This window comes from Tachypleus tridentatus, chromosome 4 (assembly GCF_004210375.1).
Source record: "Tachypleus tridentatus isolate NWPU-2018 chromosome 4, ASM421037v1, whole genome shotgun sequence".
NCBI classification, from domain to species: domain Eukaryota; kingdom Metazoa; phylum Arthropoda; class Merostomata; order Xiphosura; family Limulidae; genus Tachypleus; species Tachypleus tridentatus.
Window position 1 is genome coordinate 102,613,868 of NC_134828.1, and position 17,493 is coordinate 102,631,360.

The 17,493-nt window shown below is 35.9% G+C and overlaps 1 protein-coding gene across 2 annotated transcripts in view; it reads right to left on the reverse strand.

Annotated features, from left to right (window-relative positions):
* Positions 1–16,679, reverse strand: part of LOC143249800 (sclerostin domain-containing protein 1-like) — a 48,475-nt gene extending 31,796 nt beyond the window's left edge. The window contains exon 1 of one of the 2 annotated variants that reach the window (XM_076500236.1): positions 15,672–16,679. In XM_076500236.1, the coding sequence (XP_076356351.1) occupies positions 15,672–15,870 (199 nt within the window). In that variant the 5' untranslated portion in view covers positions 15,871–16,679. Of the gene's footprint in view, positions 1–13,741 lie in introns of both variants that reach the window. The other variant, XM_076500237.1, reaches the window with a different exon arrangement.
* Positions 16,680–17,493: the final 814 nt, after the last annotated feature.

Below are 17,493 nucleotides of genomic sequence, written 5' to 3' on the forward strand. Positions count from 1 at the left end.
TCAACGGGAAATTTTCGAACTTATGACGCTAAAATCCAAGATTAGATTTCTCGTAATGGATAGAGCTCAGATAGTGGATACCTAGTTTGTTTGTTTGTTTTTGAATTTCGTGCAAAGCTACTCAAGGGCTATCTGCGCTAGCCGTCCCTAATTTAGCAGTGTAAGACTAGAGGGAAGGCAGCTAGTCATCACCACTCACCGCCAACTCTTGAGTTATTCTTTTACCAACGAATAGTGGGATTGATCGTACATTATAACGCCCCCATGTCTGAAAAGGCGAGCATGTTTGATGCGACGGGGATTCGAACCTGCGCCCCTCAGATTACGAAACGCACGCCTTAACCCACCTGGCCATGCCGGGCCAGATACCTATTTATTCAATAGGCTAAAACAAATTTTGTCAAGTGGTTCGTCTGTCATCCAATTATTTAAGTTATATTTTAAAATAAAATAAAAAAAATACTACAGCTCATTTAATTTATTTACTTATTAGCTGGTGTATCCGTCACCTGGTCGGAAGTTATGCAAGTTCATTATTAACGAAAGGTTATCTTATCTCAGGACACGAAAAGTTACTTCCCTCATATGCGACTAAAAATAACGCAAAAAAATTCCATAAAAACTATAACACACAAAATGTGAAACCGGAAATTGGCATTAATCTCTGCATGGACTCCATAAACCTTCATGTTAAATTTGGCTGAAAATATGTCAACAGGGGGCGAAGTAGTGGTAAAAAAAAACGCAAAAATAAAAACCGTAAGAGATAAAATGCAAAACTGAGAATTTGTACGTAACCCCTATGAGCCTAATGAACTTCCATACCAATTTCGGTGAAGATCCATCCACATCCTGCGAAGTAATTACATGGGCAGCCAACAGACTGTATTAATATAATTTATATAGATTTTGGTGAAAACTATAATTCCCCGTCAACAGTTTCCACAAAGACTTTAGGATCAGGCAGAACTAGTGCTTAGCATGTTGGTCTGAGAATCTAAGTGGCAGGATTTTCATTCTAGTCAATAGTTCAAGATTAGAAGTAGCCATATCCGAATTATAAAAATATCAGACCTAATCGTTAGCACAATGGCGTATCACATACCATTCAAGTTGAAGACTCCAATTAAAAAAAAAATGTGAAATATCAAAACCGAAGTTCCCGTATCAAACTATGTTGATAAAACTGAGCACTGTGGTAACATTGTTTGAAAATGCTGTCCTTAATACTGCGTCACATACTTTACTATCGCTCTTGGAAAGTAGATAAAATGTTGAAGACACAATACGTTTCGTTTTCAAATTGAATTTATTTCCAATTATCGTCTGTTGTTCATTTCTTGTTAAAAGTTTTGTAACATAACAATGTCTTCAAATTAATTTCAGTTGATCCAAAATTCGTACCACAGTTTAAAACTAAATAGAACCAATGAGAACCGTTCACCTTTGTTCAAAAACTAACGTGACCTTTCTTTCTTGTCCTATTACACGGAATTTCGAAACCTCACGGGCATGAAACGTGTGATGCCGGAAGCTCAAAAAAACACACCAGATTTTCTACTTATTTAATCAGAGACAGTTTCAGGTGAGTTAATAAATAATTACCAGTTGCAAAACAAGAGGTAGAGATCAATTTAAAAATGTAAATGTCATGATAAATACACTAATTGAACAAGCCGGGTGCCCCTAGTAGTTAAGAATGTCCGTCCTATAAATCCGAAATCTGTCCCGCTACCAAAATAACGCTCTTCTCAGTTTTTGAGTCATGGTGTTGACAAACAAACCACACAATCCAAACAGATAAGTGACCAAGGGTAGTGAACACTGTAGACTAACCACCTTTTAGTTTCAGTTCAAAATCGCGAACAGCTAGTTACGAGCGCATAACCCTTGTTGAGCTTTGCGCACACATTCTAAGTCTTGCAAGACAAAACTTTGTTCCAGTTTCCATAACTTAAATTTCACATTGAACTGGGGATCCCTTATAATTGATCTCCATATTATAAAGTGTAATTAAAAGCACATATTTGTGCATTAGAAATCTTGAATATCCATTGTGGTAAACTTATCTTCCGTAAGTAAACGTATATTTTAAACGTAGAGTTATGAACAAGTTTAATGGTGTATACATTCGTTTGTTTCTTTAACTGAAAATTCCCAAACACAACTACAGGAAGGCGTTTGCTAAAAGCAACTTGTCAACAACAAACACTATAGTTAAAGAAGGGGAAAACGTAACTATTTACATAATACTGTTTCAGTCTTTTCTCCTTAAGCTAAAAAACATTTCAAAAGTAGCAATGCAGTATGTATTTTTAAAATAATTAAATGAAAGAACGTAATGCACATTTAAGTTATGTGTGACGTTATCGCTGCATGTTATTTTTCGTTGGAATAAACGATCAGTAACTATAGATGGCAGTAAATGATTTAATGTCGTAAGGTATAAATATTAATAAAAAATAAAAAAAATACCTGACAGAAACATTTAGCTTTTTCGACGTTTCTAAATAAACAACTGTTCCCCAAACTTCACGCCACGTTTTACTGTGATATTCCTGTAAATAAAACTGTTATCGTAAATTAACCGTAACGTTAAAAACAAAACGTTTTTATGGCGCTTGGATCCAGCGAAACTAGTTTACTAGTAACGTCACGCGAGACGTGGAATTTTGAACAATGGCGTCAGAAACGTAACGACAAAGGTCAAAATATGACAACTGTCACTCGCACACACAGTGTACAACTAAAGTGATTTCGGAATATCATAACTCATTATTTCCCATTAAACACGATGACAGTAATTCAAATTACATTCAACCTTCATAATCTTTGAGTGACCATCATTTTATTAAATAACTTTCGATCTTTAAATAAGACATAATATTTAACTACTATTTCTCTCCTATTAAATTAGTAATCGCTATTTGATCTATCACACCGTTTCGTAGTCAGTAACACAGACTATAAAAATGCTATATACTGAATCACGCAACAAACCTCAGTTAAAATGAAATATTTTCCCGCTTGTATGTTTGCGAAATACGACTACAAATACTTAATAACTCGTAGAAACTCAAGTTCCCAAGGCAACAACAGACTGATAATCAGGTTGTGTCCGTTTCTTTGATTGCGAGTACAACTACAAACGTTCAGTGATAGTTACACGCTAACCCCAAAGTAATGATAGATTAATGTGAAATTTTGAAAACATTGTATCAATACCACTTCCATAATCAGTTAAATAATATTTTTTTTTTTTAAATTAAAATTTTATCCACTTAAAGACGTTTTAATTTAAGATTAATACTTTCAGAATGGGACCTCATAGATGTAACTAATGTCACAAATATCACAAGAATGGGCAGACGAGTCCGACTCAAAATGAAAGGGGAATACTATCTAACGGAAATGCCAAGTAAACAAAATTGTTTACTTATACTAAAAGTGTAACGTTCCCTTGGGGCTGATAACAACGACAACATGACAACTAAGACAAACAAAAAAAACACCGCTCAGAAACTAAAGGAAGGAACAAGGTAATTTATTCGACTACAGTTAAAGATAAAATTTATACTTAACTTCCGTCTTTTAGCCAGAGGGTTAAAGCACTCGACTCATAAGCCGAGGGTCGTGGGTTCAAATCCCTGTCGCACCAAATATGCTCGCCCTTTCAGCCGTGGAGGCGTTATAATGTTACAGTCAATCCCACTATTCGTTTTAAAACAGTAGCCCAAGGGTTAACGGGTGGGTGGAGATGACTTGTTGTCTTCCCTTTAGTCATACACAGCTAAATTAAGGACGGCTAGCGAAGACAGCCCTTATAGCTAGCTCTCCCATAAACATAACAAACAAAAATTAACAACAACACGCGTTTTTTTTTTGTTGTTGTTTTTTAAAGATGGATTTTGGTTTGTTTTGTTTTGAATTTCACGCAAAGCTACTTAAGTGAAGGCAACCTGTAGGCAGCACCCACCGCCAACGTTTGGGCTGTTCTGTTACCAACGAATAGTGGGATTGACCGTAATGTTATAATGCTCCATAGCTGAGAAAGCAGGCATGTTGAGAATTGCTTTTGAATCAGCGACCCATTGATTACAAAGCGCCTTTACCACTAGTTTTAGTTTTGTTTAAAATTTCGCGCAAAGATACACAAGGACTATCTTCGCTAGCTGTCCCTAAATTAACAGTGAAATACTATAAGGAAGGTAGCTACTTACCACCCGCTGCCGATTGCTGGACTACTCTTTTAACAACGAATAATGAGTTTGACCGTTAAATTAAAGCGCCCCCAGGACTGAAAGTGCGAGCATGTTTAATGTGACGGGGATTCGAACTCACGGCCCGCAGATTACGTATTAAGCGCCTTAACAACTAGGCCTTTAATTACTAATCATTAACTCCAGTAGAAGCTTCAAATATTAAGACTTGTCCTGTTTACAGAATAATAAAAATATCAAAAATAATTAAACAACTCACACTGTCTCGCGTTTAAATAAAAAAGAAAACAGTTTAAGTGTTTATGACGCTATAAACCGGATCTCGATACCCGTGGTGGGCATAGCACACATGACCCATTGTGTAGGGTTGCGCTTCGTAACACAAAAGCTACATAAATAATTGTAATGTTAACGTCCATTAACTAATATTTCTTACTGTTTCAAGGGTATTCAGTGGAATGCTCTAGTTTTGTGGTATAACAAATATATATTAGTTATAACATAGTTTCTAGTAGTTTTGTTTTAGTTTACGCTCTTCTGATGAAACATTAGCATTTTTTGGACTCAAAATAGATGCATGCAATGGCTCCTGTTGATACTTTGTAATTGTAACTTCAAAGCTGCTGTAGATTGGATTTTTTTTTTTTACAGAAGGCGTGTGTGACTTGTTGGCGACGAGTTTCAACAATAAACAAACATCACCCCTGAAGAATGGAACATGCTAATATGTTATTTCATTAGTACATACATGTACGTATACGACAACCAATGACTGAAATATAAAATATATACAAATGAGATTGTCTCTCCACTAACTCCTCTCACACTATTTGACCAATCACTATAAAATTTGGGTGAGTGACTCACGTGGCCCCCCGGATGTAAAACAAATGGGGCAAAATTCCCATAAAACAACAACACACTTTTGGTTTTTAGATTCAGTTTGTCTTCGTGCCAAATTCTTTTTGATAACACTCAACACTGTGCATTGTCGGTTAACAACAAAGGCATCACAATATTGTTGTTAGGCCTACAATATTGCTTATGTTGAAGGCGTAACGTGCATGTTAATTTGTGGTTTATTTTGTATACTAGCTGGAACACCAGTTCCTGGACGGAAATTCATGATTAACGAGAGGTTAACTTTAGGGCATGTAAAGATACTTCCCTCATACATGATAGTAAAAAACATAAAATTGAAAATTTGTATGCGTCTCCCTACGGACCCAACGAACTTCAACTTCCATACAAATTTCGGTGAAGATCCATCCACACCCTGAGATGTAATTACACGGACAAACAACAGACAGTACCATTATATCTATACAGTCTCCGTTTTTAACAACTTCAGCAATATAAAAGCATTCAGTTTAATTCGGAAACTTCTTACGTTAGTTTTAGAATGTTCCCGATTAATCAAACAACTCCATTACTATTTCAGACAAGTGTAGCGACTTAAACATACAAAAGAGCTAGGGAAAAGGTGTTCCCAAATATTTGTTAAAAATATTAATGGTTGTTTAAAAGAACAATTCTTACACCTCGATAAAAAATGGTGTTCATGACATAAGTTATCAATTGCTGCAAAAAGTTCCCAGAAAGAAATTCGCATACAGATAAAACGTTAGGTTTCCAGTTACAGTTCCTTATTTCTCTTGAACCACCAGGGATGCTAGGTCATATTCTGAAATTAAAGGTAGGTTCAACAATAAAGTTGTTGAAAAATCTTTATCCTCCAAGGATACGTAATGGCGCAAATTTAATTTTTAAGATTTTACTGCCACATTCTGTTGAAGCAACAATGACAACTGGTCATACCAACGGTGAAGTTGTCTTTATTCCAAAAATTCCTTTGCTACCAAATTACTCCTTTGAATTAGAAAACTCCAATTACTAGTTAATCTGTTTTACAACGTCAATTAATAAGATGCAATGTAAAAGTTTAAAGGTTGCTGTGTTGTTCCTAAAGCAGTCTTGTTGTTCACATGGTTAGTACCATGTAGTATGTTTAAGGGCTGGATCTCGTCAAAACCCGTTTATGTTGTCAGAAAGAACAACAGCCAATGTGGTATGTAAAGAAACTTTAATCTGGATTGTGCAGTTTTTTTGTTTGGAAATCAAAGATTTAGGGAAGAATTAAAATATTGTGAAAATTGGATTATTTAAATACATGTTCCTACAGGTAATTTCGTTGTCTTTTAAATAACTTTCAAGTAATTTGCTGGATATATGTGAAATGAACGGGTAATTTAGCTGTTGTATACAATTGTTTAAGTAAATAATATAACTTAATTAACAACTACTCTACAGATAAATAATACAGTAGTTTACTATAATAAAATATACATATTTATGCTCATTTAAGTCTAACCCCCATGCAGAGTTAAAATAGAATGATGATTTGATGTCGAGAAAACCCACTTGTAGAGAAATTTATATGTAAAAACGGCTCGTTTGGGTTGAGAAAATATTTTGCATAGAAGAGCGAACAACGTTTCGACCTTCTTCGGTCATCGTCAGGTTCACAAAAAAAGAGGTAACTGACCGGAAGCTGACCACATGTTTGAAAGGGGTTGTGTAACTTAGTGTCGGAATGTAGAGGGCGGTGTTAGATGTTTGAATATAATTTTATTTATTTTATTATATTAATATAGGTATAAAGGCGTTCCTTTATATTGGTTTATTTTGGGTTTAAGTTGTTGTATAAGTAAGGCTTCTTTAATTTTGCGTTTGTTTATGTTTGTTTCTTTATTTAGTATTTGAGTGTTTTCTATGGTTTATGTTGTGTTTATTTGACTCGCAGTGTTCGAAAACGTGTGAAGGTGACTTTTTATGTTCTTTGAATCTGGTTTCCATTTTTCTACTTATTTCTCAAATATAGAAGTCGTGGCAGTTATCACATTGTATTTTATAAATAATGTTGGTGTGGTGTTTGTCAGTGTAGTTTGTCAGTCTTCTATGTAAAATATTTTCTCAACCCAAACGAGCCGTTTTTGCATATATATAGAATGATGATTTGTTGATTTTTTTATTCAGATATTTGTTGATTCTGCGTGAACAGTAGTGTAATTGTTTAAACTATTTTATGCAAAAGTTGCTTCCAGATTTAACGTACAAGTCTGATAATTATTTAAAAATAGCAGAGTAAAACAGTTAGCGTGTTGACATTCCAGTTACTTTTTCGAAATGAGTTGATTTGGTTTACGTTACTCCTAGTCTTTGTAACGTAGGCCTACAATAATTTACGACAGTGTTGAAGCTTGTAAACATGTTAAAGAAGGAAATAAAAAAATTGTGATTGCTAAATAGCCTGTACTTATTTTTCAGCAGATGAATTTAAAAAAAAACAAGCAAATAAAGTAAATAATATTGCAACAATATCATAAATATATATGTTAAAGGTAAGACGACATCCATGGTCATTACTTTGCAGGGATACCTGTTGCTTTCGGTTTATTTCTTTTGCAGAATATTCTTCACTGTGTAACATGATTAGTCACTCCCCCTCAATATTACAAGATAAACAAAAGGAGAGCAATCACAGATATTACATACCCTCGTCCTGTCACCCTTCGTCGAGACTGCATGCACGTATATTGAATAACGTCAAATTTCACCTTCGAAATCTCAGAAAATCCTTCTTAAATCCAGAAGGATCCGGATTATTTTTGTAGTATTATGAGAAGTCTCAAATGTAAGTTAATGTACCCATAAAATTTGGTACAAATCCGATCACACCTTACAGAGATGATAACCCAAAACCGCAAAATATGCCTTATCTCCCCATTATAAAATGCTTCAAACTTTTTCGTAATCCATAACCGAACTTGGATCCGTACCAAATTTGGGAAGGACTGTCTCGTATTCATTTTCCATCTTGTGTAAAATTTTCGTTTACATCGGTCGATTAGTTTTCGAGATACATGTGAGGAAATACAAACAGACCTGATTGAAATAATCGGGGGCGAGAGTAATAAATGGAAAAGCAAAGATAACCTAGAGGGGCACTCAGCAGAGAACTTACATCAGCTACGCAGCGTTGATCAAATTTGACTCAAAAATACGAAAGTGTGTCCGTAATCTTCGTCGTTATCAACTCGAACGGTCCTTTTCGACAGGTCAATGTGGAATAATATTCTATGTCCACCAAGTTTCATCAACATTCGATAATTTTTGTTACTGAAGTGTACTGTATAAACAGTGTGAAAAAATCTGTTCCCATGTTAAGTGTGGTTTGGTTTGTTTTAAATTTCGCGCAAAGCTACACGAGGGTTATCTGCGCTAGCCGTCCCTAATTTAATAGTGTAAGACTAGAGGGAAGGCGGCTGGTCATCACCATCCACCGCCAACTCTTGGGGTACTCATTTATCAACGTATGGTCGGATTGACCACCACATTATAACGCCCCCAGGGCTGAAAGGACGGATCACGAGTCGAGTGCCTTAACCATCTAGCCATCCCGGGCCCTATTAAATGAGTACGATACTTTTGTCTCACATCCACGCTAGAAGATAAAGAAACAAACAAGAAAATTAACCATCAAACCATTTAACCTTCGCATGCAAGAGATGTAAAGGTTATAACGCCCCCACGGCTGAAAGGTCGAGCACGTTTGATGTAACGGGTATTTGAACCTGCGACCACCTGGCCCCATGTTAAGAGAGAGGGATTTTGTTTTGTGGTCTTGCTCTTATCTGGACCCTCCAAAAATTTAACCATTTCCAAATTGGTCCACAGTCCAAACTTATACCAATTTTCGTTCAAATCAATTCAACCGTTTTAAAGAAATCTTGCTAGCAAACACGGAAGGGTGAAAGTGAAAACACAACCTCCGTGTAGGAGGTAATAACACACAGTTTTCCAAACTGTGAGTTCCTCCCTCAGGCGTACAACAACCGTATTTCAAGGAAAATTTACTTTTCATTTAATAAATATAGCTTCACATTATCGTTTTTTTGTTTGTTTGTTTTTGAATTTCGGACAAAGTTACACAAAGGCTATCTGCGCTAGCCGTCCCTAATTTAGCAGTTCAAGACTAGAGAAAAGGCAGCTAGTCATCACCACCCACCGCCAACTCTTGAACTACTCTTTTAGCAACGAATAGTGGGATTGACCGTCACATTATAACGCCCCCACGGCTGAAAGGGCGGGCATGTGTGGTGCGACCGGGATTCGAACCAGCAACTCTCAGATTACGAGTCGAACGCCTTAACCCACCTGGCCATGCTGGGCCTACTCTCAATTTAATTCTGGGCATGCAACTTACAGCTTACGTTATCTAAATACCACAGAAATTTAATAAGAAAATATTCTTCAATTTCCTCACAGGTTACAGAATTTTTCAGTTAATACAACTGATTAGTAATTTTGTTGCAAAGCTTTTCAGTACAGTAAAATGCATTCTGGAAGTTTACCAAAAACTATTACAGTACAACTGTAATAATATTTGAGCACGTTAAATAATGTTTGGGTTATTAGATCGTAGTTCAAGCTCGCAATACATAAGTTTAAATATTAATTTAGAAACAACAAAAAAACTTAAAACAATATTCCAAAACAAATTCAAATAATGTATAATTAATCAAAACTTTTGCGACTTTTGTTTTTGTGTTTGAAGTTAAGCACAAAGCTACACAATTTTCTATTTGTGCTCTGCCCATCATGGGTATCGAAACCCGGTTCCTAGCGTTGTAAGTCCACAGACATGCTGTTGAGGGGCTGTGGGTAGACGGAATTAGCGGTAATATTTCCATACACGTGCGATACAACTGATTTGATTAAGATGTATTAAACTCGTGGGCTTTGAGCAGAAAAAAAAATGTCCTTCTGTTCCACTTAGTCATTGTAATACTGTTTTACTAAAAATCCCCGTGTACTAAAATGAGTGCGGTTTTTCACTGATTACAAGAAAGTGTTGACAAATTACATAGATTTATTTCCCATCGAGCTACTGCAACCTTGAACTTGTCAAACGAACTTGTACAGCAGTTTGAAACGTTCGTTTGGACTAGCTGTTTCTGTGTTCAACCTCTCAGTTCCACTCCTACTTCCTCTGCCCTGGGGGCAAACACGAGCATAAAAGTCCTACCCTACTGTGAAGATACACAGCACCAACCTTGAGCTAATGTGTACATTTTGTCTATGGAATAGACAAATACAGCCCTGCCCATCCTTTATCTTCCTAGTCCTCCACTTCTCCCTTTTATGGAAAAAGAGAAGGAAAAGGACCGGAAAAGGAAAAGATGAGTAGGGGAAGTCTGTTGGAAAGATTAGGTTTAACTAAAACGTTCCCTCCTCACTTTCCTAGTTCCACTTCAATAAATAATGAATTATTCAAATGACCAAAACTTGGTCACAATCCTCTGACGCAATCTTTCGAACGAAGATTAATAACGAACACGTATTTGATCTCTGACTCGTCACATCTCTAGTTTTGTTTAGTTTTTTTTTTAAATTCGCGCAAAGCTACTCAAGGGCTATCTGCGCTAGCCGTCTCTAATTTAGCAGTGTAAGACTAGTCATCATCACCTACCGCCAACTCTTGGGCTACTCTTTTACCAACGAATAGTGGGATTGACCGTATCATTATAACGCAACACGCTTTCAGTAGAATTGCAAGAACATGCACTTCGTGTAACGTGTGTTTTGTTTCGTTTGTGAGAAATACGACTTTTTCTTCTGACAATTTACTCATAAAAATTCAAGAAAGGAATAATTACAGGTTTCTTTCCCGGATAATTTACCTCCACCTGATAACTCCAAGGAAGTCATCTCTCGCTGTTATTACCCTCTCCAATTCTCCCTCTCTTATATGATTACAAAACTAATATTACCGTAATATTTGCTACATTTCAGCGACATGTAGAAAACGCCGAAGTTTCAGACAACGAGCTGTGTAAGATCAAACTACACACGACTTCTTTGAAGCTTGTGTAATGAATACACTTCTACTCTTAGTCATTAGTGTCCATATAGCGGTGACAAAATGTAATGGCACAACACATACTTCTTATATCAAGAGTTGAAAAATATGTAGGAATAGTGGATCAAATAAACCAGTTACATCAATAAATCCCTGCTCATATAAAAAGTTAATTACTTTGTCAAACTTTGAACCGTTTCAAAAAGCCATTAAACTTGTCTCGCGATAACAAACACAAAGCAGGAACTGGTTTTCCGACTGTCGATCACGTGATGTGATTGGTTGTGTGGTCGCTAGCGAAGTATATTTTTCTCGTCAAATTTTACAATTTCGGACTATAGACCATAAAAATTCCGGCCGTGGGAACACTTAACGTGTAGTGCTAAACACTCTTCTTTAATGTAGTGTCTTCCCTCACTTTCCTGTCCTCCTCAATGTATTCCCTGCTCCTCCCTGTTCCAAGTTATCTGATCATACGTGGGTGTTTGTTTGTATGCATACCAAGGGCACTACAACAATAATATGCAATTAATGGTTTCTGTAAAAGTTTACAGAAGGTTAAACCTTAAACTACATTCGATAAGTCCGGACTTTCCACAAAGACGGAGACTAAACGTTCTAGATTTTTTTTTTAATTATTATTCGACACAGCATTCTTAAACAGAAATTCCACGATTCTATTCTTGTTGCTAGTTACAAACTCACACAGTCGTGTGTAGTAAGTGTAATGTATACAGCACAGAGGGTGTAACAAAATTTAGCGGTTCCAGCACATACAAAGGTTAATAAATCTGGTCCACACATTTGCTTTTTTTTTTTTTTTTGCCTATTAAAAAGGAAAACAGTAAATTTCACGTGCATCTGTAAAAATTCTGAATTACGAAATCAGTTACTAGCTTAACCACAATGAAACTATGTCACATTATTAGCCTCAAAAACAATTTGTTACCCGAACTGGATATTTATTTCATTATCTAAGCATGTGACCATTTTTCTCCCCCAAATATATCAAAACTTCACGAAAATTTACACAAGTCATGTTTTAGATAATTCATGATGACGAGAAACCCACGAGCAGCAAAAATGTATTCTAAAGACGACTGATATGGGTATTAAAACTTTAAAATACAGGACAACGTTGCGACCTTCTGAGGTCATCTACAGGTTAGGTTAAGAAGGTAGAAACGTTGTTCTGTACTTTATTTTAATTAGTGTTTAATGCCCGTACCAGTTGTCTTCAGAATACGTGTTTTAGGTCGTTCAAAAAGGAATAAACATGAACTCGGGTATTACGTAATTTCCTCCCGTTAACGCTGTGGTTATTACATGACCCCCTGTAGGTACAAGACAAACTTGCTGACTCGCTAATTCTTGCGAGTTGTGAATCGTATTAAAATTAATTCAAATAAAATAGACAAACAAGTAAAATATACAAACAATGTTAGAATAAAATTAAAATAAATGTACAATTTAATTTTCTTTAGCGAAAATTGTACTTGGTCTACCCTTTGGTGAAAACCCGACAGATTCCATGAAAGTCTACAAATGAGCTTTCTTTCTGAAGCTCTTTTAGAGCATGTATTTTAAAGGTATTACTTTAAAAGTTTTGAGGGTATATTTTAAAAGAAACTGCATTCTTCAGTCATCTTTATCTTGAAATCGCGGGAAACACAAATTGGCTGAAAATGAGCAAACCTCTGCTAGAACTGTCAGTAGTTGTTATTCTCTCTCTCTCTCTCTCAACACAAACAAAACTCTTACAATACAGGGGAAATGGAACGGATGGTGTGGAAGCGGAGAAACTTGGCACAAATGGCAAAGCAGTTGTGTCAGTTCTTGTTTAAAAGTAGCCAATTTCACGGTAGAGACGTGGTCAAGATTTCTACTGTCTGAATTCGGTGCAGTTAATGTACAAAATTTAATAATAATAATAATCTTGGATTTTCTTCTACGTAAAGCTACATTCTACATCAATAAGCAAAAAATATCACAAACATTTTAATAATGAAATACTTCTCTAATTCATTCTAACCAAAGTATAACCTAAAGTTATATTGTATGAATAAGGAAAGAGTTGAAAACTTAAAACACATTTATTCTCCGTATTGAACTTGGATAGTTTATTACTGTACATTTTTTGTGATTATGAGAAACATGCCAAAATTTTTATTCACAAACTTCGACTTGTAAAATTTTTGTTTTCGTGAAAGCTTTGTTCGAACACGGTTACTTACGAAAGCTTCTGGCAGTAACGATATATATAGGGCTTATTCTATAAAAAAAAATTTCAGAATTATGGGAACGTGTAATACGAATTTGATGTGCTTTTGGACTACTATATTAGCATGCTACGTCTGGTTTGGATTGGTCGACTCGTTTAAGAGGAGATGCGTCCACAGATAGTCTTCCTTGATACTAGATGGTTTAACATGCACAGTGCATGTGAAGAATGCCTGTAACCTAATTGTTTTTATATTCACTTTTGACAACTTTGGTGAAGCAGAGCTGGGTATAAAATAAAATTGTTATTGTTAGTTCTAAGTTTGATTTGTAAAGAGACTGAAATAAGATTGACAAAAATAACGATGCACTTGTTTACCTTTATTCACACCCTGAAAAGTTCTCTCAGACGGTTTCTTACCGATTTGACGAGCTCTGAATTTTAAGAAAGACCTCACCGGCATTGGATCATGCATGTAGTGTAACTGGCATATTATAACAATCTTTGCTTTCACTCAGTGGGTTCTTAGAAATACGTTCCATAATGCTGCAGTAGTTTCAACAACCGGAAAGTTGGTTACAACAGAGAAAAACTGAATCTTCTTCCACAAGTGTTCAGTGAGTTGAAGTCAACGTGAAAGGTTTATCAGTAAATAATACTTTGTTCTTACTCATTGTGAAGTGCCACCAATGATAAAGGAACAATAGGAAAGTTTTCTATTGTTTAATAACATTTCGCGACATCTTTCGATTAAAAAAAAAGACAAAAATAAATAGAAGAGCGCTAGACCAAGGTCTGTAAAACACAAAGCAGTCACGCCACACCCTCAAGCGATCATAAATCACAGAGAGATCCGGACGTCCAACAATTCGATCATGCCTTCGTGGTAGCTAATTTGTAAACTACCGACAGGGTTTGACAACCACTTTATGGGAGTTCGAAATTCTTCTCACGTCGCATGGTACTTCCATAAATAGCTACGAAACTCCAAGGCTAACTCTTGAACCGAGCTAGTTAGTGGACAGTTTTAGGTGTTTCGATAGATTATCTTCTCAATCTGTGTTACACACGTTCTCAGTCTCATGCTTCCATTAACCAACTGCTCGACGCAAACAATATACGAAAATACTTGTATTGAATAAGTTATTAAGTTTAGTACGAAGACACGAGAGGCGTGTTTATTTATTTGTTGTTACTATAATAACAACAGTTAACAGAATTTTAGGCCAAGTAAAGGTTAACCTTGGACTACAAACTTGTTTCTCTTAAACGTGCGCAAGTACATTTGGCCTTTAAAGAAACAAACCATTAAAATTACATGCACAGTAAAGTAGATTTAGCGATTGTAATACAAGACGATATTCAATGAAAGTCCCTTTGTCCCGTCAGGAGACACTACCCAATTAGAGCGAATCTGGTGAAAACTCTGTCTAGTGTTTTATAATTATCATATTCACGTGATGTTGCTGAATGAAGTACAGAGCACTCTTTCATAATAATTAATATACGAAAATACACACAAAAAATAAATTCGAAGACATTAAATAGCTTTTTGACGCTATTGAATAAATCTTTTAAAAGTTAGGAAGAAAACATTTCTCAAATTGTCATCATAAATACTCGAAACAGTAAGTCCCCCAAGAGGGAAAAATGGATAACGTAAACTGAAGATGATCTTTTAAATAAAACAGTGAAAAGTGCGTATAACGATAATATACAATTATACACAAGCAGGTTAAATAAATAACCCGAGGTTAACTAAAAGAAATAAACAATACGTAATCGAATCTGATCCATTTCAATTTTCATGGTGAAGAATTACGGGTTTATCAATATATAAAAACACACACAACATCCATTAGTCAAAATTTCAGTTTGAGCATACAAATTAGTCAATTTGCAATACATCTATTTGTTACTTAAAAACAATAGTGTACATGAAACAAACTAGAGGGCCTTCCATCCGATACTGATTTACTTCTACAGGGATACAGAGCAGTATAGTCTATTCACATTATATGCAACTTTACCCGGAACTTGCTTCGGAACTTATACGTTCAAATTCACATCAATTCCATGTTCTAGTTGACTACAATCACTTATGTTTTAAGCTAAACTTTAAAATATATACTAGAGCAACTCTCCTAACAAATATAGCGTTTTTAAAAGGTTTAATCATTTTTATTAATATTAGAAACATACGAAGTCTGTCGTTATAAGTTAAAGGAATGATGGCTAATCGTAACGAGAGTCAGTCAGCTGATCAGGCATTAACTGAAAGGCATCAGTAGGCCAATGTGGAACTCACCAGATTTTAAATCCGACATAATAGCGTTGAAGGTTTCGTCGCTCCAACGTTGAGGCTCGGTGTCTGAGGTAACATTGTTGTCGGACTTGTCTTTGCGGTAACTGGGTTGATAACCATAAGGCTGAAAGCCACAGGCAAAGTGGGACATTGTTAGAACAGAAACCATGAGCATTCCAACCATTATTCTCAGTTCTGTCATTCTACACGAAGACTTGCACGTGTCAAATATACATCAATAGTTACTCGAAAGCGAAATGTTTCAAATTTTCAGTTATTGCCTTTGTCTCCTTGCAATTAAGTTAACACAAAAATATTACACTTTTCTAAACGTTAACGCCTAGAAATCCAAGTTATTATGCAGTATGTTTCGCTTTATTTCCAGAGTACGTAAGAAAATGCAACAATTAACACATCGTTAAAATTTCAATGCAAGCAGGAATACATACAAGCCTATTAGTTGCTGGGTTTCCCAAACGTAGACCAGTTACATCACCATGCGCATCGACAGCTAGAGAGTGGGACGCTTTAAATCTTCCCTTATCATAATTGGAAGTTGTAAATATTCATCATATTATCCGATCCAGAGTGTTTCATTCATTTACGTAAACCTATACTCTCATCTACTATTACATACCTGTCCCAAGTGAAGGTAGGTTACTACTTGCTGTTAGTTTCGGTTTTTCAACACAGCATGAACTAGAAATTTTAAAATATTTTTGAAAGTCCCTATATTTCTCGAAACCTAACCGATATAGTAAACCGCCTTAAATATCCTCTAGCGTAAATCTGATTTTACCATCCCCACCTCAACTAAACGTAACACTACTTTCCACGCGAACCCCACTCAAATAATCTCTTACAACTGCCTCTTACGAATCAAGTTTTATGTCTACGCAAAAGGTCCACCTCCCGCTTAGTTGGCCAATCACCTGCTGTCATTGCGCGTACCCTGCTACCTGGTGGTCACGTGCAGTGACAGAACAAGTGAGCGAATGCTGAGATTCAAGCGCAATGCGTGTGGATGATACGTTGCTTTCTGTCGGCTGTAGTACGCGGTACGTGCAAAATCTTGAGATATTAATTAATAGTTTTTAATTGTATGTGCTGGAGATGAAAAATGTATTAGCGTAAGGCAACTATCATATTTCTGTGCGGTGGCCTTTTCGAATTGTACTGGTGTGAGGGCCTCAGCCTTCAAACAACAACAAAAAAAAGCTGTATGTTTCTGACCCTGTAAGCCTACTGGGATCTCTACCCATTTGAGGCAAGGACGAAAGAACGTTGTCCGCAACGTTTGATGCACTAATAAGGCGTCAGTAAGGCTACACCAAACTAGGCGAGCTGGAAACGGTTATGTATTTGAAATTACTATAGTCGATTGTATTGGCAGAAATATTCGCTAGAGTGGGCGAACTGTCAACAAATTCACACATTTACACCAAGTATTTCAAAATAGATTAACTGTTGGTGGGTTTAAAGAAAGTGGCACGAGGAACTTTCTGAACATCAAATCAGTTTAAAACGCAACAACCAGACAGTTTGTGTATAATGTCAGCGACCTTTTGACAAGTTAATTTGGCACAAGATACAGGGAGAATCTTCGAGGTTTTAAATAGTTCATGACGTCATTAATACGTTTATAAACAATTTGGTATATTAGGTTTTGGTGAAGAATAGACTTAAATTGATCACTTATAATTAGGTCTTTATAATAAACACTTTCTCAAATAAATGTATATTCATTTTTCAGCACAAGGACTTGAAATGTAAATAGCATGAAGGTTACACTAGTAAAATATCAGAATACCAAACTACCCAAACC